At 44.6% G+C, this 24,501-nt stretch overlaps 1 protein-coding gene and 1 long non-coding RNA gene across 2 annotated transcripts in view; one reads left to right on the plus strand and one right to left on the minus strand.

The window, feature by feature from the left end:
* Positions 1-1,973: 1,973 nt before the first annotated feature.
* ESR1 (estrogen receptor 1) overlaps positions 1,974-24,501 on the minus strand; it is a 386,555-nt gene continuing 364,027 nt past the window's right edge. The window contains exons 8-9 of the mRNA XM_070461662.1: positions 11,169-11,352; positions 1,974-6,545 (exon numbers count right to left, since the gene is read on the minus strand). Coding sequence (XP_070317763.1) covers positions 6,311-6,545; positions 11,169-11,352 — 419 coding nt within the window. The 3' untranslated portion in view covers positions 1,974-6,310. The remainder of the gene's footprint in view (positions 6,546-11,168; positions 11,353-24,501) is intronic.
* On the plus strand, positions 12,046-14,329 carry LOC110127061 (uncharacterized). The gene is made up of 2 exons (XR_002310628.2): positions 12,046-12,578; positions 13,735-14,329. It is a non-coding gene; the product is annotated as an uncharacterized lncRNA (long non-coding RNA).

The raw sequence follows: 24,501 nt of genomic DNA on the forward strand, positions 1-24,501 counted from the left end.
AGACTGTGAAAAGTTACGATGCATGCTGTAAAAGCAACAGCTAAGAAAATAACTTTAGAATAGTAAAACAAAAAAATCAACAGATAAATATAAATGAGACCATAAAGATATTTATTTCACCAAAACAAAGGAAGGGCCAGTAAGGAGGAAGAGAGGAGTGAAAAAGACAGGAGACATGTTCAAAACAATAACAAAGTGGTAAACGTAAATCTAAACCTATCAGTGATCCCATTAAATGTAAATGCTCATAGAGCATAATAACAGTTACACAATTATGCCTAACATGTATTGAGAACTTACTATGGGCAGGTCCTATACCAACACTTGAGACATTTATCTCTTTTCATCTTCTAATAGCCCTGTCCTGAAGATTCACTGCAAGGACTGATGTTGAAGCTGAAGCTCCAATACTTCAGCCACCTGATGCAAAGAACTGACTCAGAAAAACCTTGATGCTGGGAAAGATTGAAGGCAGGAGGGGAAGGGGATGACAGAAGATGAGATGGTTGGATGGCATCACCAACTTGATGGACATGAGTTTGATCAAGCTCTGGGAGTTGGTGTTGGACAGAGAAGCCTGGCATGCTACAATCCATGGGATCTCAGAGAAGAGTTGGACACAACTAAGTGAACGGAACTGAATAGCCCTGTAGAATGCATATGGTCCTTATTTATATTTTAAATATAAGGAAACCAATGAAAATCAGGATTGAAGAACTTGTCCAGGGATGACAGAACAAGCACACAAAATAAGCTTTTTGGAATCCAAATGACAAACAAGGTGAAAAATTAAACTCATTCTAATAAAGAAGTGAGTGCAGACACGCAGTTGGAGAAGATTCGGGAAAGGGGAAAGAAGCAATGCCAGCTGCCATCCTCCAGTGTTCTTCGTGAATTAACCCATGTAGTCTCAACAACACTTCCAGGCAAGTGGTACTATTATCCATCTTGACAGGTGAAGAAGCTGAGACACGGGGAAATTACCTTGCCCAAGTTCACATCATAAATAGTAGAACAAGGTTTCAAATGGACTAATCCAGATGCAGACCCCGTGTGCATATTATGTTGCCTCTCAGTCCCATTATCCCCCTCTCCCCAGTTCACCAGTTAAATCACAGAAACAGAAATGGAAACCAGAGGTGGGATGAGTTTGGGGTGAACTAGTCCTTTCTGCTTTGGGTGCATGATGGGGGCGAGGTTTCTGAACAATTATGTAAGTTTCAGATGCATTCACACAGTGCTCAATCACATCCAACTCTGTAGCCCCATGGATTGTAGCCCACCAGGCTCCTCTGTCCATGGGATTCTCCAGGCTAGAATACTGGAATGGGTTGCCATCTCCTCCTCCAGGGGATCTTCCCCACCCAGGGATCAAACCTGTGGCAGGCAAGTTCTTTACCACTAGTGCCACTTGGGAACCCCCTCATAACTATTCTGAAGCTTTCTACCTCCCCACAAGGAAGGGGTTGGGATTAGGCATTAGAAAATAACTACTAGTTTTAAAAATTAATTTATGTATTTTAATTGGAGGCTAATTACAATATTGTAGTGGGTTTTGCCATACATTGACATTAATCAGCTATGGGTGTATATGTGTCAACATAGTTAAAGAAAAAGGAAAAGAACTACTATTTGCATGAGCATCTCATATAATCTTCACAATTGTCTGTGAATTAGGTGTTACTGTTATCACCTTGCTGATGAGGAAGCAGAGGCTCTGAAAATTCATGACCTATGGTCATAAAACTTGCATGGGCCGGAGCCAAGAAGTGCGGCCAGGTCTGCCTGACTCCAGGGACCACAGGGTCCCTTCCCTGGGGCGGGAGGTCAGTGGGGGTTGGAGGGGAGCCTGGACCACTGTTCACCTGAATTCACCGCACTCTGAAGATGCATGCTACCACTCTGATCTTGGGCAGCCAGCGCTAAACTACCAGCAAGAAGGGGGCTCACACAAAAACAAAGAAACAAAAGGCTTTCATTTAATTCTTTATTTGAACATCAAATAGGTAGAGAAAATTGTTTAAGGTGCTTGAGCATCCCACTGGATTATTTTTTTTTTTTAAGGTGCAAAAGAGGTTTACAAGTGTGTTTCATTAAACAAAGCGAAGCTGCAACAAAACAGAATCACATCAATAATAGTATGCATCGGTGTAGTAATCCATCAAACACAATTTGGCATTTGAGCTTTTCCCCGTAAAAACAAGAGCTCTACACTGAAGAATACGTAGTGCACAAAAAGCGCTGTTTATAAACTGTGAGAGAACATAAACTGGCATAATGTCACTTATTAATTCAAGTCTCTATGACCAGTGACCTCTCTGTGAATGCAAAGGGGTCCCGTGCCGCAGGCACCTGTTCATGGGGCTGTATGTGGTTTCCAGGGTACACGGCTCTGCAAAAACACACTGAAGATGGATTTGAAACATGGCAGCATTTACACATTTTAAAAGTTCAGGCACATTTGGATGCAAAAAAAAAAAAGAAAGAATAGAAATTTTTCTTGAATCTCTGAAAGACAGTGCAAACTTGAAGTGCCATAATAGAGGCAGCAGTTACTTAGAGAACAATTTTCAGTGACTTAGAAGGAGGCCACATTCACTTTAATCCAAATGGAAAGGAACTGCAGTTAGAAACGGAGAAATAACACTAATGAAAAGGTGGATGTGTGGGACCGCACTTAAAGTCATTTGCTCCAACTGACAGTTAAGTTTTCAGGGAGTTCACCCAGGAAGTGTGCAGTGTCATCTGGCTCATCATCCCAAGACTTGAACCCAAGAGAATCATGGTTATCTCAGAAGCTACATTATGACTCTATGTGTGTTTCTAATAAGTAGTTTCTGGAAGCAAATCTGCCTGTGAATATCAGACGTTAACTATGGTCCTAGTGATCACTCCCAGTACCCACAGTCCATCTCAGAGGTGGGGAGTGTGACTAGGAAGGGATTTGGGATAGGTTTCATGTAGGGGTAGTCTAAACCAATGGCCTAAACCAACAGCCATTTCAGTGTATAAAGATTTTAATGCAAGGACATCTTAATGGGATCAGAAGTTGGATTATCAGTTAGTCCCTTATTTGTTCAGCCCTCAAAAGGCATGGGCTATGGCATGGTTAAACATAGTTGCAAGGTTAGTAGGGATATTGAATCAGTGACTACACTTCCTCAGGGGCTGGGTTTTGCAACCTACGTAGGGTCTTCTCTTTGGATGAACTAGCCTCTCTGATTGTTGCGTGACAGTGTTATGGAATCATTACCGCAAGCCTGGAGCTAGGCAATGGCTAAAAGAAACGCAGACTGCTAGCAATTTCTTGGACTGTACTGCGCATGCCTCTAGTTCTGCCCCAGAACTCAAGTTGCCATTATAGGATCAGCTGTCATATACAGCTAGTTATTCATGGCTAACAGGACACAAGTGAGATGCTGAACCCTGGTGCACGCCCCAAGTGCCAGTGCTGATCTGCCTCAAAATGCTTTCAAGACTCTTATTATGATATTTTGCATTCTTAAAATGCCCAAACCCATTTCCCCACTCTATTCTAACCCATCCACTCCCACTCTGATTGACCATGTCTTTCAAACTTTAAACTGTATCAGAGTAGGGGGGAAAAAATATAGCATATTCCCTACATCCAAGTAACATCAGCTGCAAAGTATCAGCTCTCCATTAGTGGCACTTCATATAAGAATAAGGGATTTCTAAAATTACTTGAAACTCCCCGGCTAACATACCAACCATCTGGTATTCTCTGCCCATTTCAAATGTAATAGTGTCTTTACATGAATACAAACATCTTATGTGAATAATGTAAAACCCTCCACTGGATTATTGTTTGGATTTAGCTGGTATTACATCATCTAGAATCCTAGAATTTTTTTTGTTTGTTTTTATTTTTTTAAAAGAAAATCTAAGTATAAACATTAAAAAGAACCCACTGACCCATTAGCTACTGTCCAAAAATATTACTACTTATATTTTGGTAAAGCAAAATTAGCTGCCCTGAATAATTTTCCTTTTCAGGCATAATCTCTGCTACATATGATTGTCTATCATTCAATATCCAACAATAGGCATCTGGATTAGTGCTATTTCGTCTACTGTGGATATAAAAGTTGATATGAAAATGTGATCATCATTTAAATGAATAATCACCAGGCCTTAGGCATCAATGACTACATGACAAGGTAGTAATACAAAAAAAGTAAACATATTTTTCGTTGGCTTTGAATGTTAACCCAGTCAAATTAAATCCAAAACAGAATCACTACATTCAGTTGTCTGATAAACAAGCACTGCAATTTAAAAAAAATATATATTATACTATATAAGGTGCTTCTTAAACAAAAACAACAAAAGAATTATGTTCTAAACATTCTTACTGCAGATACATAAAATCGCCCCCAAATTTAGATGCACTTGTGAAAATTTTTTTTTTTTTTTTTTTTTTTTGCCTTCCCAGGTTCCCGGCCCTTTGGTGATCACTTACTGGGTAATCAGATGAGTGAAATTCACTTTCGAAACAGGCATCCCAAGAGAAGCCCTAGAAGCTTGGCTGGGTTTGTTGACACATTGCCTATCAACAGGGCTCGAGTTACAGACAATGCGGTCACCAGAGGAAACCAAACTTTCTTTATAGCTGAGAAGGGGAACTAATTCATAATTGCCTTAGAGAAGCAAAGACCCAGGGAAGCCTGCCCTGTAACTGGAGTGAGCTTTTCTTGTTTAGCCTATAGGTCCAATGGATTCCTATGGCCCAATTCTAGTCTTTCTCTCTTGGTTTAGGAAGTTTAATGAAATAGAGTCTGGAGAAGTTTCGTTTTGTTTTTTTCCCCTCGAGGCTAAACCCTGATTTTTTGCATGAGCTCTAAACTACCAGGCCCCCGGCAGCCTGAGTTCAGAAAGCTCCAATCCTGGCCCTCCTCCCCCACGGAGCACTTGCCTCCAAACAGGGTCACTGGAAGCACAGAAGGGAAGAGAAGGCGGAGAGGACAGCCCTCCACGGACCCCAGGGCAGCCCCGTACTGCACTGTCGGGTCAGCCCGTAGCACTCCTAAGCGGCTGCAGCCTCCCAGTTTTATCCAGTTTCTGCCCTGTTTACCTCTTGGGTCTCTAGCCCCGGCAAGAATCATGCACGTTTACTATTAAGCCCAGTGCCCCGGGGCTAAAAGTATCACCAGCGTGCCTGCTCCTTTGCCCTTGGTCGCAGCCTGTCTGTGCCTGTGAAGCCGCTCAGTCGTGTCCGACTCTTTGCGACCCCACGGACTATAGCCTACCAGGATCCTCAGTCCATGGAATTTTCCAGGCAAGAGTACTGGCCTAGGCACTAGGAATTCACCTTGTAAGTGACACACGGGAAAGAGCCATGTAGAGCGCCCTCTGCTGGTAGGAGTGAGATCACACTAGAACAGGTCCTGAAGCCCATTTACTGCAAGTCCTGGGGGGTGGCGGGGTGCAGGGGGAGGGGAGGCTTTCGTTTATAAAATGAAAATGAAAGCAAAAGACAAGTATCTATCTAAACTGGTGGATGTGGAGGTTACTTAACTGGGATCAACGTTGCTGCTTTCCATGGATCCATGGGAAGCAAGAATTAATTGGAACTCATGACCTATATGTATTTAGTGCTCTCAATGGTAAAGCATCTAGCAAATTTGAAGGTGCAGTGTACTAAGCTGACAAAGTCTTGACAATCAGGGGCCTTCCTTCCCTGTGTGCATCTTGTATTCCTATAGGGGAAGTGAGTGGACAATCACTGAATATTCTGCTACAGCCATGCAACAGAGCAAAAGCCTTAATAAAATGATATGGACCTATAGGAATACAAGAGGACATTATAATGAACCCTGGGCTTCGCTTTCTCCAAGTCAGCAATTAAAGGAGTCACTTTCAGTTCTTTCCTGTGGCTAATGCTCAGATCCATTAAAAAGTGCTTCATGTTCACAGAGGTGAAATGTCCACTCTCCAGGCCTGGGTCACAAGTAGCTAAAGTGCACAGTCATCTGAACCCAGCTCGGAGACCGAGCTCAGTCATGAAGCGCTAGGTGAATCCTCGTGCTGAATAAGGTAGCAAAGGCAGAGAGAGAGAGAGAGAACGGTTACAAAGAAATGAGCCCTGGAATCCCTTTGGCTGTTCCCAAAACAAGGCGTGCCACGTAGAACTGAGCGAACGAATGAATGGCCATCCATGTCAGAAAGCCAGTGGTGGGTGCATGCCAAGAGCGTGTGCAGGGGCAGAATTCGGCTAGAGTGATGCATGATGTGGGTAAAGTGCAACAGGGATTCTCAGAACCTTGGGGGGAGGGGAGCCAGGGAGGTCTCAGACTGCGCTGGGGAAATTCTCTGCCTCCCCGGTGATGTAATATGTTTGCAAGGAATGCGATGAAGTGCAGCCAGTGGTGGCCAGCTGGCTCTGATTCACGTCCTCTGGGGGTGCGCTCCCTAAGTTGGCTGGGGCGTGCAGGCGGTGGGCATCCAGCATCTCCAGCAGCAGGTCGTAGAGAGGCACCACGTTCTTGCACTTCATGTTGTATAGATGCTCCATGCCTTTGTTGCTGCAGGAGGGGAGACAGATGGGACTGCTCAGACCAGCCTCAGACCCAGGACGGCTGAAACGCTGAGGAAGGGCAACTAGGAAAAGCCCCAGGACACTGATATGCCAACCTTTCTTTCTGCTTCAAGAGCCAGCTTAGGGTTTACTATACAGGAGACTTTCTCTCCTCCTCTATCACTGCTACATCTAAAAAGAGAACAGTTGTGTTTAGTCGCTTGTCGTTTAGTCGCTAAGTTGTGTCTGACTCTTTGCGACCCCATGGACTGTAGCTTGCCAGGCTCCTCTGTCCATAGGATTTCTCAGGCAAGAATACTGGAGTGGGTTGCCAGCCACCACGTAGGAAAGAGGTTTTTTTATGGGGGCCGGATGGGGGCACATCGCTTGGCTTGTGGGATCTTAGTACCCTGACCAGAGATTAAACCCAGGCCCCCTGCATTGGAACCATGGAGTCTTAAACACTAACACCACCAAGGAGGTCCAGGAAGGAACTTTTCAAATATGCAAAACAGCTCAAGAAGTTCCCTTGCTCACGACTGTCCAGCTGCTTCGCATTTAACTCAGAATAAAATCTAAATTTCTGTCTGTGCTGTGCAAGGCCTGACTGACATGCCTTCCACCCACTTCTCAGACTTTCTCCTTCCTCCCTAACCCATACCTTGAGCCAGCCGAGTTTTCATACTGCCCCATAAAGATACCAAATTCTTTATGCCTAGACTCAGGGAACTTGCACTGGCTCTTCCCCGCCCCCACCTGGAGGCACTTCTCCCAAATCTCCGGGTGTCACCCGTCTTTCAACATCCATTTTCCTCCCAGCATGCATGTCAACCTGAAATCCTTCTATGTATGTATCTATGTATATATGTATTTTCATTCTTTATAAAAAGCCTTTACTTGTCTGCCTTAGGTCTTAGTTGCGGCATGCAGGATCTTTGGTTGTGGTGTGCAGACTCTCTAATTTGCGGCACACAGGCTCAGGAGCTCGGCGGCATGTGGGATCTTAGTTCCCCGACCAGGATTCGAACCCTTGTCCCCTGCACTGCAAGGCAGATTCTTAACCACTGGACCACCAGGGAAGTCCCTGTATTTTCATTCTTGCTCCCTAAGCGCAAGCACATACACACACAGACCCAACACACACGGTGCGAATTCCACGAGGGGTAGCAATTTGTCCACCCTGTTAGGCCTAGCACCGTGGCAAGAACATGGTAAATCCTCAGAAAATATGGGGTAGACAGGGAGATGCAGGCAAATAGCATTTCTCCTTTTGACCACTCTCCCCTACTGTCCTTCTCCACCAGCCACACTTCTGCCTGTCTCCTCCACCACACCACCAGCAGGAGACAAAAAGGGAAAAAAAAAAAAAACCCACACACTATTATCCAGCTTGAAATTTCTTTTAAAAGAATCATGTATCATGAGTAGGCAGACCAAGAGCCTCCTAAAAATTACTTGCATTTTCAGTCAAGGAAAAGTCAACCCTTGTTGGAGACGTGCCATGAAAACAATTGGGCTTCAGAGCAATTCGGGCCGTATAACAGCCACCAAAATTACATTTGTAAGTGGGATTTTGTGCGTTGGGTTTTTTTTTTTTTTTTGGTTTGTTTGTTTTAATTTAAAATGCTGTTAAAGTTAAAGGCCCCTGGATTTGACACCATCCTCCTCTTGCAACCTGATGAATCACATTTACCGTGAGATGAAATCTGGTGTTAAATGCTCTGAATGACAGCATATGATCAGGGCCAAGCTTAACACAACAGAGTTCTGTAATTTAGATTGGCTGTAATGAGGTACCACAATATTGTTGTCGGTGTTGGGTGTGTGTGTGTGTGAGAGAGAGAGAGTCTGCAAGCCAGCTCAAACTTGCAACAGAATAGCAACTTCTCTTCAGCCCTTCACACAATTCAAACAGAAACTCCTACTGTCATTGCCCTTGGCCACTTGTTGCTAGTAAAACTAGCAAAGCTTGTATATTCAGCGCAAATATACTTTGGTATTAACTAATGAGGCTTCCTAATGCTGACAAGCAGCTAATGGATCTGAAAATTCAGCAATTCCAACCACCACCACCAACAACAAAAAAATCCTTCATCTGTGATACACGGTTTCTCCATCAAATTCCTAGCTCAGAGTAAAGCTAATATATTTTCTTTAAGAGGAAGGCTATTCTCTCAGCCAGGAAATTTGGTAGAGTCTTATGTTATTCTGACCCATCCCCCTCTTCCCTCTGTGTAATATTCATCAAAAGAAATGGACGGGAAAGGACTGAAAATGTATACTCCAAATGCAGTAACCTACTTAACCTGGCCAGATTCTCGGGGACTTCTGGGAACACAGACTGCAGTCACTTTGACAAGTGAGAGCCATCATTTGTGAATTTCAAATTCGCGGGGAAGACCTCAGGTAATGTGTCTGTTCCGTCATGAGTGACAACTCCTTCACTCAGTAATAAAGTTATGCTCATATACCTCATGTAAGACTTCATACATGGCACTGAGATGATGCCAATGAAAGAAAGATACATTTATTTTCTCAAGAAGTGAACAATTTGTGGAGTTATCTCCAGAAGAGGAGGCACCTGGGGCTCTGATGAGTCTGGGGCTCTTGCCACCAGACTCACAGTTTTTCAAGGTTTGAAGACCCCCTAAAAACATTACTCTCTTTCCCAACACCTTGGCCCTTCCCTCAGAGCCACTGAGAAACAGAATCTCTATTTCATTCCTGGAGACCGGATGTAAGCCCAAGGTCATAGGGACTTCATCATGCAGGTGTATCATCACTTTATTGTTGTGATCTTTCTGGAGTAAAGAATCTAATGCTTTCTTCATCTGTTCCCTGAAGGATAAGTTCTGCTCATGGGAACAGTACCCACTAAGTCCCTGGCCAGGCATTTAGAATAGAAACAAAGCCACTTTCACCTTCTGGCGCAGAAAGGCTTCTACTTTCTCTGCTATCAACCTTCCTTATCTCCTGTAGGAAATACTTATTGAATAGTCACTCCGTGCCAAGCCCCATGCTTCGGGGTACTGGGTCCTCAGAGTAAGCAAAACGGCTTGTGAGAACTGCCTCACAGAGTTTACATTTGTAGTCTAATGGTGCTGAAAGATAATAAAATGGGCAATAACAATCTGGAAGAACAGGGTATCAATCCCATCTATGTGTTAAGGGTCAGGAGATGCTTCCTGCAAGGAGTCATATCTAAGCTATGACAGCCTAGCTTACTGTCCAAGAAGATTCACTCTCTGTGCCCTGTGTTCATGATCCTTGACTTGGGGTGTTGTTCTATGACTTGCTCGCCCAATGGGATGTTCGTGGACTCGGACTGAACTAAAAGATTAAAATGCACTTCGCCAAACTGACTCTCCCTCTGGTGCCTCTGCCATCGATATGAGAAGAACATGTCCCAGCTCTCCTGTTGGTACAAGGAGGACAAAAGGCACTCAGGTTAGTCACCCAGCTGACCTTCAGAGCCTCCAGCTGTGCCCAGCTTCCATCACCTGACCTTCAGATGCGTGAGTCCAGAGGAGGGTGCAGCCAGCCTGCAGCACTTCCCCTTTGACTCAGAACAGCTGATCAGCGCCAGATCCTAGACTACCAGGAAGTCCTACAAGTTAAGTAAGGCTAGAGCATAAGAGGGCTTCCTAGGTGGCTCGGTGGTAAAGAATCTGCCTGCCAAGAAGGAGTCTTAGGTTTCATCCCTGGGCCAGGAAGATCCCCCGGGGAAGGAAATGGCAACTCACTCCAATATTCTTGCCTGGGAAATCCCATGGACAGAGGAGGCTGGTGGGCTACAGTCCATGGGGTTGCAAAGAGTCAGAGACAACTTAACGACCCAGGAGCAGCAGCCGCAGCAGAGGAGAGGGAACAGAAGCCAAGTAAATGGATTTATATTTTCATCTAAAAGCAACGTGAAGCCATTTCAAGGCTTTAAGTGGGAAAACAGTGCGATCAGATTTGGTATCAGAATGATCACGCTGGCTCTACTGTGGAGAGTGGATCAGAAAGGCTGTTAATGGATCTGAAATTAAATCTGGAGAGATAGGTTAGGCAGCTGGGGCAGACATCTAGGAGGAAATGATGGGGGCTCAGACTTGGATCATGGCAAAGGGGGCAACAAGAATGGATTGAGAGGGCTAGAAGAGTTGCAGTTGATCATCCATGGGGGGTTTGGACCCAGAGTGTCTCATTTAGGATTTACACCCAGAAGTAAGAAGAATGTGACACAGGAGCTGTAACAGATCTGCCCAGCGCCTTCTGAGGACGAGTGTGCTCACAGACTACCCGTGACTGGTTAGGACAAAGTGAACAACCAAAGAGGATGCCCCCCTCCCCTGACCTGCACGCCGCACACTCTCCCCCCCACGTAAGATGCTGCATAGGCTCCACACTGAGTCTGAGTTATCACTTCCTCTGTGAAGCCTTCTCTGACGCCCGCCCACACCCCAGACAGATCCAGGGCCTCCCTCCAACATCCCCCTACGGTGTTCACGCTCATCGTGGGCCCAGAACTGCCCCAAGTGTGTTATCTGTACGCAGGTATCAGCCCTTCCCGGGCCCGCTGCCACACAGCATTGGGGGCTGGACTCCTTTATGTCTTTGCTGCGAGAGAAACCCAGGGAGGCCTCACCTCATGTGCCTGAAATGCGAGAGGAGAAGGAGGAGTTGGGCCAGGCGCCGGTGCTGCTGCTGCAGAGTCAGGCCCGCTTTGGCCATCAGATGGATCAAGGTGTCTGTGATCTTGTCCAGGACGCGGTGGATGTGGTCCTTCTCTTCCAGAGACCTCAGAGTGCTGGACAGAAATGTGTACACCCCTGAATGTGCAGAGAGAGAGAGAGAGAAACTCAAAGAGGATAAGGTCCAGGATGCGTGGGGGGAGACACTGAGCCAGTGCCCCTCTGCAGTCCCCACCCTCCCTGCCCAACCACTGAGAAGCTCAGGATCTATTTGGTCCAGGCAGCTATGCAAAACTCCTCATGAATATACATGTCGGAAAGCACGTGTCTAGGAAACTCATGTCTCCTCCTGTGTGTGAGCCAGTTTCCAGGGTTTGCCATCAAGATTTCCTAGAAAGGCACTGCTTGCCTTGGGGCCATGGCAGTTATACCAGCCATCTCTCCTCTGACAGGCCTTTTGCCAATGCTAACTATCCTGTTAACACTGTTGACAGCTCCAGGCAGGCAGCATTATCGCTCCATTTCACACGAAGAAACAAAAGTGAAAAAAAAAAAAAAACTGTATTAACTTGTGGAATGAACACGACGGGACAGAGCAGGGTTGAGAATGACCCCAATGTGCTGACTCCACATCCTGTCTTATAATGGAAACTCTCAGAAGACATGGGACACCCTCGGTGAACAAGTAAAAGGGATTTGCTAAGTGATTGACAGCTAACATTTGCAGGTAGGGCTTAATTTGCTGCTACATTTCAGGTCAGGTTTGGGGCCTTCGTACTTTTCAAGCTCAGCTGAAAGGTTTATGATAGGAGAGGCAAGAGGGCCCTGGGAAGTGCTGGCGATGGCCAAGTGTGGATTTATGCCCTCTTGCCTTTCTTCTGATAGTAAACCCTGCTCTTGCAGCTACAGGTAGACTTCAGACTATAATTAGACAATCGGTTCACTCTATTCTTTTGGATAGTATTAGCCTCACACTAGAAAATCAGAGCTTTTTCTGGGCTTGTATACGGCTTCCTTGGACTTCCCTGGTGGTTAAGATGGTAAAGAAGCTGCCTGCAATGTAGGAGATGCAGGTTTGATCCCTAAGTCGAGAAGATCCCCTGGAAAAGAGCATGGCAACTCACTCCAGTGTTCTTGCCTGGAGAATTCCAAGGACTGAGGAACTTGGTGGGCTACAGTCCACGCGGTTGCCAAGAGCTGGACACGACTGAGCACAACAACAACAAATATGGAAGCTGAGGATGGAAATTCCTTCCTCTAGGGTGGAGGTGCTTGGAGGATGAGGATATGGGGGCTTTTAGGTGCCACCTTCCCAGTAGGAGGAGCGCCCCCTGCTAAGTGGAGCCAAGTAACAACCAGTAGAGGTGATAGTTCCTGGGTGGGGAAGGGGGGGGAGGGAGGGGAGAAATCCTGGTTCCCCTCATAAGATCCTCATCCCTACTTCTTTCATCTGACCTTAACGCTTCCATCGTATCCTTTTTAACACACAGATCCATAAATCCCCTGTTTGCTTAAGGTAGTGTGAGTTGGGTTTCTGTGACTTGCAACTGGAAGAATCCGGACTCTTTAAGTTGGGAGTTCAGGAGACAAGGAAGGTTGAGTGATAAGAGGTGAGAAGTACTGAAAGCAAAAGGAAGGCAGGATGGAGCAGTTCGATCAAGTGAGCACTGCAGAAGCCAACTTATCCTCCTCGAAGCACATCTCCTCGAAGGGAGCAGATGATGCGGTATTTTCCTCCAGATATACGTCTATTTAGCAACATTATTTTTGGTCTTTTTAGCCCACTGGCCCTCCCATAAATATATTTCTTCTTTTCCCCTCCCCCCATCCTCACTGGGTATTTTCAAGTTAAAGGCCCCGCCAGTTTATGAATCCCCGACTCTGGGCCAGTGGCGCAGTGATGAGTTACTGCTCACGCCGAAGCCTGTAGGATGAAAATGGGGGAAACGCCCACACAGAGGAACTCATAGTAAACACGGTTGGAACTGCCCAGAATGGGAAGCGGCTAATATTCAAAACAAATACAGCAATAACAAAACCAGAACAGCCATGCTCCTGGCTTACCGGCTGTAGAACAGAATAATGTAGCTTTTGGTACCCGGAGGCGTTCTTGTCCAAAGGAAACAGTGCTCAGGATAAGTAAGCAGTGGACAGGCAGTGGGATGAGAAAGAAATTGCTGGATTACTTGTGTTCCCTGTGGGCTTCTGATAGAAAAAGGTTGTGCCCATTAGAAAAAAGGGCACAGGTCCAAGGGCCTTGGGGTGGACCCGGAGGTAACAGGTGGCCGGGGAGGTGTGCGCCAGTGGGTCGGGGGGCCCGGGACAGCCCCTGCTGAGCCCCACGGCCCTGCCTCTCCCGGCCCTTATGTCATCACACACATTCTAGCCTGGTGTCTCTCAGAAGCCCTGCCGTCTGGCTGGAATACCCTGGGAAGCTGCCCAGGCCACAGAGCTGGCTGAATCCAACTTGGATGATGCACTTTCTACCAATTTCCCTTTTTTTTTTTTGTTACCACCCAGGATGCTGGCCTCACTCACCAATCATCCCATTCTTGTTCAAGGAAACCACAGGACGGAGGAGTGTCCATGCTTCTGCACCTGCTTGTCCTGCATGTGCGCCCGGGGTGAGCGTGGCCGGTACAGAGCTGCGGACGTGCTGAGACCCCGCACGCTACCCTTCCCTCTCCAGGGGAGGCCGGAGCCCTGGCACACAGGCTGCTGGAAGTGCAGCCCACCTCCCACTGTGGGTTCCCCCTCCTGGACCGGTCCTCCCTCCAGGCTGCTCTCCCTGAGAACCTACTGTGCGTGCCGTGCGCTGCATTAGGAGACAGGGATTCCAAGCCCTCTCAAGTGTTAATGTCTTAATAGCAGCGACTTCCTGTGGAGGGTTGATTTTCTTTACTGACTTTCCGGATACCTGCCATTCTCAGAGCAAGCTTGTTTGTCTAGACCTGTTTTGGCACCAACACAGCTTATCATCTCATCCTTGTCAACAGATGCTTCCTAGCTGTGCGAATATACTTAGAAATAAATATATGGTCCTGCTGGAATGCCAATAATCAACAACAGCAGCCATCTTCTTTGGGGGCTTTTCTGGCAATAAAAAAAAACAAAACAAGTGGTCCCGGTTTGTTATCTATTGCTCCTAAGGGGCCGGTGGAGAGAAACAACAGAAATCCAGAAATCCTAATTCGCAGAGGGCTTCAGGTGCTCTGGCAAGAGCCAAACAGGGCTTCTGGTAATTTCCATACCCCAGGTGGTCCCTGCCACCCTGGACAGCTGTGCCACTGTTCCCAGCAGCACGGAGCCAGTGATCAGACAGTGCGGGCCTTCAGAAACGGTCTTACAACAAGGCAGGCTTTTGCAACTCCCCAGGCTGCTCCAAATCCCCAAGATGGAAAAAGCAATCTGTATGTCATTATCCAGGCTTGAAGCGCTGTTGGCAAATCCGAGCTTCTATGTATTCTGAATCTTTCAGCCAACACTGGGAGTTTCGGGAAGACTCTACGGAGAAAAATCTGGTGGTAGAAAGGAAGGGGGAGCGTAAGTGCATGGACACCCGGTAGAGAAGAGAGCTCAGCCTTTCTCCCTCTCTGCCTCTCACTGCCTCAGGCTTCTGCGCTCTCCTTCTTCCGCTTGCTCTGCTTGGACACGCTTTTCCTTCCTTCTTTCCTTCCTCCTTTCCGCTCCATCCTGCAGGAACGCCCTTGTTACACCTTCATCACTTTTCCAGATGATGCAGTCTTCTCCTCGGGAAGCTGGAGGAATGCAGATATGGAGACGGCAGTTCACACCTGCACGTGACTGTATGCAAAGGAAACACTAGCAGGACCCGGGGCCACACGCCCGGGCACTGATCTCCACTGGGTGGGGGGCGCATCCAACTGTTCTCGGAGAAGCAAGGAAGGAAGACGCTGATGCTTCAGGACGAAGTCTTCAAGTGAGGCCATTTTTCTTTTTGTTTTTATCTTTTCTTTTCCAGAAAGACAAATGTGACAGTGGATCCTGGGAGAGTCCTTGTGTCCATAGCAGCTTGACCAGAAAGGCAAAGAGAATGACTCAAAGAAAGATGAGAGGGAAGAAAACTCCTTAAACCCCCAGCTGTAAGTGGTCTAGACCTGGAAGCTGCCACTCAGCTGGAATAAAAAAGGAACTTTTGGGGGTACGTGGCACATGAAGGACCCAGGGATTCATCTGCAGACCAGCCTGTTAGGTGCACTGCTGGGTGTGGCTTCTACAAATCAAAGTTTGCTCTTAAGTGCCTTCACGGCAGACAGTTTCATGAGTGCTGCATCCGTTTTAGGCATCACGTCTGCTGGCCGCTCCTCCTCCTGGCACTGTGGGTCTTGTGGGGTGTTGGACGGCTCATGGTGGCTGAAGCCACTTACTGAGAAGGGCTGGGCTGGATGTCCTATAATATGTGGGACAGTCCCAAAGAATGAAGGACTTCTTCTCTTTTTCTTTTTTAAAGGGCAGATAATTTCATATTTAAAGTTAGAAATTCATCTCACCAAAATGGATACCATCCATCATTAAAGATGCATTAACCATCAAAGGTTTTGAGTTCCAATTTCTGTGTGTGTATGTGTGTGTGTATGTTATGTGGCAGAGTTTTCCTTTTTCTAAATTTTTAATTGAGGATAATTACTTTACACAACTGAGCACACACATACACCAAAGTGAAAGTGTTAGTTGCTCAGTCATGTCCCACTCTTTGTGACCCCATGGACTGTAGCCCACCAGGCTCCTCTCTCCATGGGATTCTCCAGGCAAGAATACTGGAGTGGGTTGCCATGCCCTCCTCCAGGCAATCTTCCTGACTCAGGGATGGAGCCTATGTCTCTTATGTCTCAAGCATTGGCAGGTGGGTTCTTTACCACTGGTGCCACCTGGGAAGCCCATGCATTATAAATACATGTAAGCATTTTACTACTTTATCAGTTTTTGTACCATAGTCAAGCCTTGGCATCTGCATTGAAAGATGCAGCATTTTATTTTAAATTAGTTAAATATTATTCCTCCTTTATGACCATTTTGAAATTACCTGAAATTATATTTTCATTAAAAAAGGATGTATATGTATAGACTCATTTATTTCGTTTTAGGCTAGTCAAAGGAATATGCATGTTTTATTGGACTGGTGTTGGTTTCTGGCAATTCTTTGTTTTGTTTTGTTTTTTTTCCTGCATTCAAGCTTTATTGTATATGTAATGACTTTTTCCTTAAGCACAGTTCTACTTTTAAATTAATTTTTATTATAGTATAGTTGCTTTACAATGTTGTGTTAGCTTTTGCTTTACAGCAAAATGAAACAGATATACATATACATATACACATATCGCTTCTTTTTTCAGATTTCCTTCCCAGTTTCAGTCACCACAGAGCAGTGAGCAGAACCCCCTGTGCTGCGTGATAGGTTTTCATTTGGAGTTCCCGGCAACTCTAATAAGAGTTTTATCTCGAGTTTGTGATTCCCAAGCGTGGCTGGCTGTCTCTCAGTCTCTCCTGTGGGGTTTTCCAACTAGTTCAAGTTCCAGCCAAATCTGCTGACCGAAAGCTGGGGTTGGAGCACTTGTATCTGGGCTTCTTAAAACCTCCCCACTGATGAGTCTGATGCCCAGCGAGGATTAAGAATCACACGATTACCCTGATTTGCTCTTTTATGGCCACTACTATGTAAGCTCTTAGAAACATGGACTATATCTTCAGTGAAAAGTGTCTTATCCCAGTGCTGATCTGCTTTGAGAATTTCCTTTCCAACTTCCTCATCATGTTGTGGTCCTTTATGCTTCTTTTCCCTTTCTGGCTGGCTTGATTAGAATGGAGATAACTCTTAGGATGCCCATGGAAGTCACCCAACTAATACTGCAGAGTCCTGGCACAACCCCACGGAAGAAGGCTCTGGCACCAACCTATTCAAGCACCCAGCGATATTATGTAAATAAGAAACAAACCTTCATGTGTTTGCACCATTATACATTTTGGAGCCTATTTGTTAGAGTTGTCCTACTCTAAGGCAAGATGAGAAGTATTTTATGACTTACTGACTGTATCAATGAATAAATTGTATAAATCAGATAAAGTCAGAGTGATGCTTGGTATACCTCCTTTTGCTGGCCATTTTCTGCATTCCTAAGGCCTTAGGTTACATGAAAGTGTTAGTCACTCAGTCAGGTCTCACTCTTTGCGATCCCATGGACTGTAGCCCACCAGACTCCTTTATCCATGGAATTATCCAGGCAAGAATACTGGAGTGGGCTGCCATTTCCTTCTCCAGTGGATCTTCCTGACCCAGGGATCGAACCTGGGTCTCCTACATTGCAGGCAGATTCTTTACTGACTGAGCCACCAGGGAAGGCCTTAGGTTGCATAGTTATAAATTATAATACAATGTGGCAACATTGGCATTTGGGAAGAGAAATGATTTATAACTTAGGTTGCATATTTATAAGCCTTTCTCTTCCCAAATGCAAATATTGCCACATTTTGCTATAGAAAGCATGATCTAGATTCTAGAACCACCTCATCATCTCCTGTCATGCTAACCATTCATTCTGAATACTAACATAATTCATAGCAGCCAATAAGTTCAAAGAATCAAGAGGGAAGCCCAGGATGTCAGAATGTTTAGTTAGTTATCATTCAAAGATGCAGCCCCCAACATTATTAAGGGTTCAGAGACTGCACTGTACCATGCAGGAACTGACTTCTCATTTCATGAACTGAACAAAAAGAGTATTGCCTTGAGCAATATTTGTTCAGAGGCAGGAAACGTCCATCCTTCTACCAGTGTGTGATTATTTACTAAAAGGTGAAGAACTTTTCATAACTCCCAGTCCTTGAGCAAATGTTTACTATTACTCTAGTCTTTGTAAGATCACACACTCCTCCAGTCATCTTCTAAGTGGTCTCATAGTGAGAGGGATCACAGTGAAGATAAGTATTCTCGTCATAACACAACAGGGACCACAGCAGTCCTTTCATTTTGGCATCACTATAATACCCACAAGTACTCCCTTGGCACAGACGACTATGAACTCATCCACGAATGATTCAGTGACATTTATCAACTTAGCATGATTTTAGTGAAATCTAATAGATATTCTACTTAGTATATCCATGCCTTCACACTGACTCACAGGACAACTCTCTAAATGATTTCAGATGGTGAAACTGATGACTTGATTTAATTGACCTGAAAAGAAATCTCCGAAGTGTACTTAAAAAAAATTTTTTTTAAGGAATTCCCTGCCGGTCCAGTGGTTAAGAATTCACCATTGCAGGGGATATGGGTTCAACCCCTGGTCTGGGAAGATCCTGCATGCCTCAGGGCAGCTAAACCTGTGCTCCACAATAGTTGAGCCTACGCTCCAGAGCCCATGAGTCACAACTTCTGAGTCCACGTGCCGCAAGTACTGAAGCCCTTGCCGAGAGCCTGTGCTCCTCTGCCCAGCAACAGAGATCTAGCACAGCCAAAATAAATAAAATGTTAAAAAAAAAATTTTAGTGGTATCCATGCGTCTCACTCCTATACATAAAATCACTGTCTTTACTTCTTGTAATAAATAGTCCCCTAGTCTTACACCTTTTAGGATGGAGCCATTACGAATCTATATTGCTGACCCAAGGATCAAACCCCCGTCTCCTGCATTTCAGGAGCCATCAGGGAAGCCCTATATTGCTTAGGGGCCTCCTTTTTGTTGGTTGTGTCTGTAATATATGAAGAAACAGCCAGGTTTCCGATTTTCCTATTCCTCAGTCAATTGCCACCTTTCTGAGATCAAGAAGACAGTTTGAAGAGATAACTTGATGGAAAATGGGCGGCCTGTCTAGCACAATGGAATTTGTTCACCAGTTGCATGTGGAACTCCTAGTCCAGGTGAGCTGGGCTGGTCTCAAGAGGTCTTGAGGGTTTCTCTTTTCCCCCAGAAAACGTAGGTTAGAGAAGTCTGGATGGATTTGTTTCCCTGCATCTCACCTCTTCTCACTTGCCATTTCAAAGACAATGGAGCAATAGCACAGAGCTGGAAGCAGCTCTTTACACACACAGGGGCAGACTTATTTTCCAAAAATGATCACAGCGTTATCTCCCATCCAACATGGGTTTCCACAGTGTGATCGTGGCACTCCTGTCATGGAGATGTGTGAGTTATGCTCCTCCCTGGAGGCTGGGTGGACCCGTGACTTGCTTGCAATCAATAGAATGGGATAGATGACTGCCTGGCTTCCAAGTAACAATATGCTTGTCATATAAGGCACACAGCTTCTGCCTGTCAACTGGGACACTCGCCTCTGGAGCCCTCATGGCCTTGTAAGAGGTCCCATGCAACAGGCCACAAAGAAGCCAAGGCCACAGATAAGCATCACAGTTGACTACTGGCTGACATTCTAGCCAACAGCCAGCATCAGTAGGCAGCATGTGAGCAAAGACCTTTAAGATGTCTCTAGCCAATGACTATCAAATTACTCTTAGTGAATGACCCTCACCTGAGGCCCCAGACATGATGGAGAAGGAACAGTCCATGCCCTCTGTGCTCTATCCAAATACATGATTAATAGAATCCAAACCCCTTTTTCTCTTTTTATAGCCATTCATTTTTGGGGTAACATATTACACGGCAGCAGTCAGCAGAGTACGCGTAGGTGTCTGCATGAGACAGGCAAAGTAGAGACTAGCCTCCTGATCTGGTGCATCAAGAGATAAGACAGCTTGTGAGTACTTCCTACTCCACATGAGGAATCCTCCTGACTCCTGATGCCTCAGCCCTGCCCTGAATCTCCGCTCTGGTGAGTATCATGGTCAGGGTTTGAGCTCATCCTATCAGACCCAATGCACAGTTAACAAATTTCATAGGAGGTATTTATCCCTAACAACTGCCCAGTTGATGATCAAAATAAGTGGATCTTCCCCTAACTGGCAACCTCATGTATCAGCACCTACTTTCTTATCAGAGGATTTCCCAGGTGATGCTAGTGGTAAAGAATCCATCTACCAATGCAGGAGACATAAGAGATGTGGGTTCGATCCCTGGGTCGGGACGATCCTCTGGAGGAGGGCATGGCAAGAGAAGAGGACACTCAAATTCTCAGCTGCAGCATCCTTATCAGGTGCTTGTTGTAATAAATAGACCTTGTAGAGATTTCCTAAAGGAGAGTTTTTACATTGAACAACTAGTCTATTTAATTTTATTTTTATTAAAAGCCGGTAGACCTTATAATGGAATGTGTTCTCTTTGCTTTGGCCCAGCAAAGGAAGTTGAGAGCCAAATTTGTGGCCCACTCTAAGAACTGTATAGGTGGACTCCTGTATGTTAATCTGACTCCTGAATTTATTATTTTCTTCACATTATTTTCCTTTTTTCAGATTGTGTCAATTACTGCCTTCCTTGTTTTATATCACATGAAATTCAGTAGGCCATTTCAAATCCTTTGTGGAACAAAGGCAATACATAAACAAACTAATGAACACCCCACCCTCCTCTGTCAAAGCAATAAACAGGGTTAGTGTCAATACAAATGTTTATAAAACATCATTAAACATTCATCTGACTTAACTGCAAAGCCAAAAAAAAAATGATATATGATCTAAGAATATACAGCTGGTTGAATGCACAAGTTCTTCATCCTGAGTTGAACAGAACTGTTTAAAAATCCTGTGATGATCTACGCTGGCCACTGTGAAGTGACACCTTCTTGTGTGATTGTAAAGGCCACCCCTCCTGGTTTGGGTTTGCATGTTTATCTTCAGAGCCACAGAGATTCAGATATATTCTCTCCCCTTTTCCTAGATAGAGAATGAACATGGTGAAATGGCTGACACTTCTCACTGATTATTTTGAAAAAGATAATTACTGTCCAAAATTACTATTTCAGAAAGATAAGTGGACATGTAGATGATACCTATTCTTCAGATATATCAGTTCCATCATTTCAAGAGAGCTCGGCTGTAGATGAAAATTGTGTTGAAAAAGTGTCACATGACTGACAGGTCTGCCTTGTTTCTCCTTAACAGAGCCTTGTGAAAGGATGTATTACATTATAAAAAGAAGACACAGGATTCTAGAACTGTGGATTTAATTTAAGTTTCGTGGTTTTTCACACCATTTGGAGGAACAAAATCCTTTTCAAAGAGTGAACTTCCTGTGAAACTCTCACATAGAAACTGAATGAAGTCAAATCTCTCTGATTAAAGCAGGAGAAATGGGGAAGGGGAGACTACAGGTTGGTTCCTCAGCCTCTCCCTCTCTGATTCACATCCCCATCCTCTGGTGACCGGAGGAGGCTCCTTCTGACACACAAGGCTCGAGCAGAAGGTTTAAAAACCACTGATCTCAGGACCATGAGAAGACAAGCCACAGACCGGGAGAAAATATTTGCAAAAGACACATCTGCTACAGGATGCTTAGCAAAACAAACAAGGGCCTGAAACTCAACAAAGAGAAAATCAATGACCCAATTAAAAAATGGGCAAAAGACCTGAACAGAGACCTCACCAAAGAAGAGACAGAAAATAGGCCAATAAAAAGATCCTTCACATCATATGTCAATTGCTGTTGCTATTGTTCAGGCGTTCAGTCCAACTCTTTGCATCCCCATGGACTGCAGCACACCAGGCTTCCCTGTCCTTCACCATCTCCCGGAGCTTGCTCAAACTCATGTCCATTGAGTCGGTGATGCCATCCAACCATCTCATCCTCTGTCGCCCCCCTCGTCCTCTTGCCTTCAATCTTTCCCAGCATCAGGGTCTTTTCCAATAAGTCAGCTCTTTGCATCAGGTAGAGAATTGAAAATGAGAACAACAGTGAGATACACCTACACATCTATAAGAAGGACCAAAATCTAGATGCCAACAACAGCAAATGCTGGCGAGGATGTGGAGTAGCAGAAACTCTCACTCATTGCTGGAAGAGATGAAAAATGGTGTAGCCACTTTGGAAGACAATTTGGCAAATTTTTACTAAACATACTCTTTGCATATAAGCCAGCAATCATGTTCCTTGATAGTTACCAAGATGAGTTGAACATTTATGTCTATGCAAAAATCTGCACATGGACATTTATAGCACCACTATTCATAATTGCCAAAACTTGGAGGCAAGATGTCCTATAGTAGGTAAGTGGATAAACTGTGGTAAATCCAGACAATGGAAGATTATTCAGGGCTATAAAGAAATGAGCTATCAAGGCATCAAAAGACATGGAAGAATCTTAAATTCATATTACTACGTCTAAGAAGATAATCTGAAAAGACTACATAATGTATGATTCCAACTACATGACATTCTGCAAAAGACAAAACTAAGAAGACAGTAAAAAATATCAGTGGTTTATAGGGGTTAGGGAAATGGGTGGGATGAACAGAGCACAGAGGATTTTTAGGCCAGAATGTCCTCACTGTCTTTGGAGACTACTCTGTACAATACTGTCCTGAAGGATACATGTCATTTTGCGTTTTTCAAAACCCACAGAATACAGAACACCAAGCACGTGCATGTGAAAGTGACCCTTAAACTACAAGCTTTAGGTGATAAATGTATGTAAACATAAGCTTATCAATTCGAACAAATCATTGATACATCTCTGGTAGGGGATTTTGATAGTGAAGGCAGCTGGGGGTGGGGTGGGTATGGGATTACATGGGAAATATCTGGACCTTTCCCTCAGCTTTACTATGAACCTAAAACTGCTCTAAAAAATAAATTTTACAAAGAAATATTTTTATTAATTTTTATTTTTTTAAATTTTTTTATTTTTTCCATTTATTTTTATTAGTTGGAGGCTAATTACTTTACAACATTGCAGTGGTTTTTGTCATACATTGAAATGAATTAGGCATGGATTTACATGTATTCCCCATCCCGGTCCCCCCTCCCACCTCCCTCTCCACCCGATCCCTCTGGGTCTTCCCAGTGCACCAGGCCCGAGCACTTGTCTCATGCATCCAACCTGAAGTATAGTTGATTTACAATGTTGTGCCAATTTTTGCTATGCAGCAAAGCGACTCAGGTAAACACATATAGAAATTCTTTAAATAAATTTTTTTTTCTTTTCTTTCTATATTTTTCTCTTGGTCCGCACTGCACAGCATGTGGGATCTTAGTTCCCTGATCAGGGATGGAATCCATGACCTCTGCACTGGAAGAGGGAAGTCTTAAAAACTGGACCACCAAAAAAAATTAATTTTTAATGTAAAAAGGCCCCCAACGGATCCACTCATTATTTTACTTGCTGGGAAACAGAGGATCAGAGAGATTAAGGAGCTGGGGCTAGTGGATGCTGTTGCTGGGAGGGTTTTCAGATAGAACATAAGGCTGGACTTGCCAGAGGTCACCATGTGGGCATAAATGGCAAAGTTGGAACTAACACTCCAATTCCCCTCATTCCCGGCCAGTGGTCAAAGGCTACACAAACAATTTCCTAACTTTCAGTTTGTGAGAAACTGGAAATGACTGCCAACAATAGTCTCACCTCCAGAGATATTTGAGAAAACTAACAATTTCCCTGGAATGATTTAGGAGCACTCCAGAATTTCCAAATATTAGGCGCAAGATGGCGTGGAGCAGAGGTGCTGATGGACTGAGGTCTCTTCTGTCTCTTTAATTAAGAATGTTTTTCAAGATGTTAACAAAATGTTACCTTTGTGTGGTGAAACTGATTACTTGGGAGTTTATTTTTCTTGGTGATTTTTCTGTATTTTCCAAGTTCCCTGCCTTGGGCATGCATGCCTTTCATAATCTGGTGAAACAAAATGCTATTGCGAATACAAAATCAAAGTGTCTTTCACTTCCATTATTTCACTAGCTTTGTCAATGCCTGGACTGATGAGAGGGAAACCCGAGCTGATGAATGGATATCCCAAGGACTAAGGAGCTTGCTGTAGAGATATTCCTTGTTACTATTTTCATAATATACACATTTCAGAAGCTTCTAAGTTTGCCATTTTTGCAGAAAATGGAACTAACAAATTTGTTACAAAAGCTTCTGAGAAAAATTTTCTTAGTTGGAAGTACCTCCGACATGCCATCTGTAACCTGAGTTACTTATCTAAGTACAAAAGAAGATCAGCTTCAAAAGACTGGTAACCCCGTCTTTCTCCAGGACTTGCAAGTTGAATTGCAAAGGAAGCAGAACATTAAGGTCTTACTAGAAGGAGCTGAGTGTCTGGCTTCCACTGAGTATGAAGGTTATATTCTCTCACTCAAAGAGTAACATCTGCTCTACCAAGAGTAAGTAAGAGCAGATGCTTCACCGTCTAGATGAAGATGAATTTTGCATTCTGGATTGAAT

The sequence above is a fragment of the Odocoileus virginianus genome, chromosome 34, assembly GCF_023699985.2.
Source record: "Odocoileus virginianus isolate 20LAN1187 ecotype Illinois chromosome 34, Ovbor_1.2, whole genome shotgun sequence".
Classification (NCBI taxonomy): Eukaryota; Metazoa; Chordata; class Mammalia; order Artiodactyla; family Cervidae; genus Odocoileus; species Odocoileus virginianus.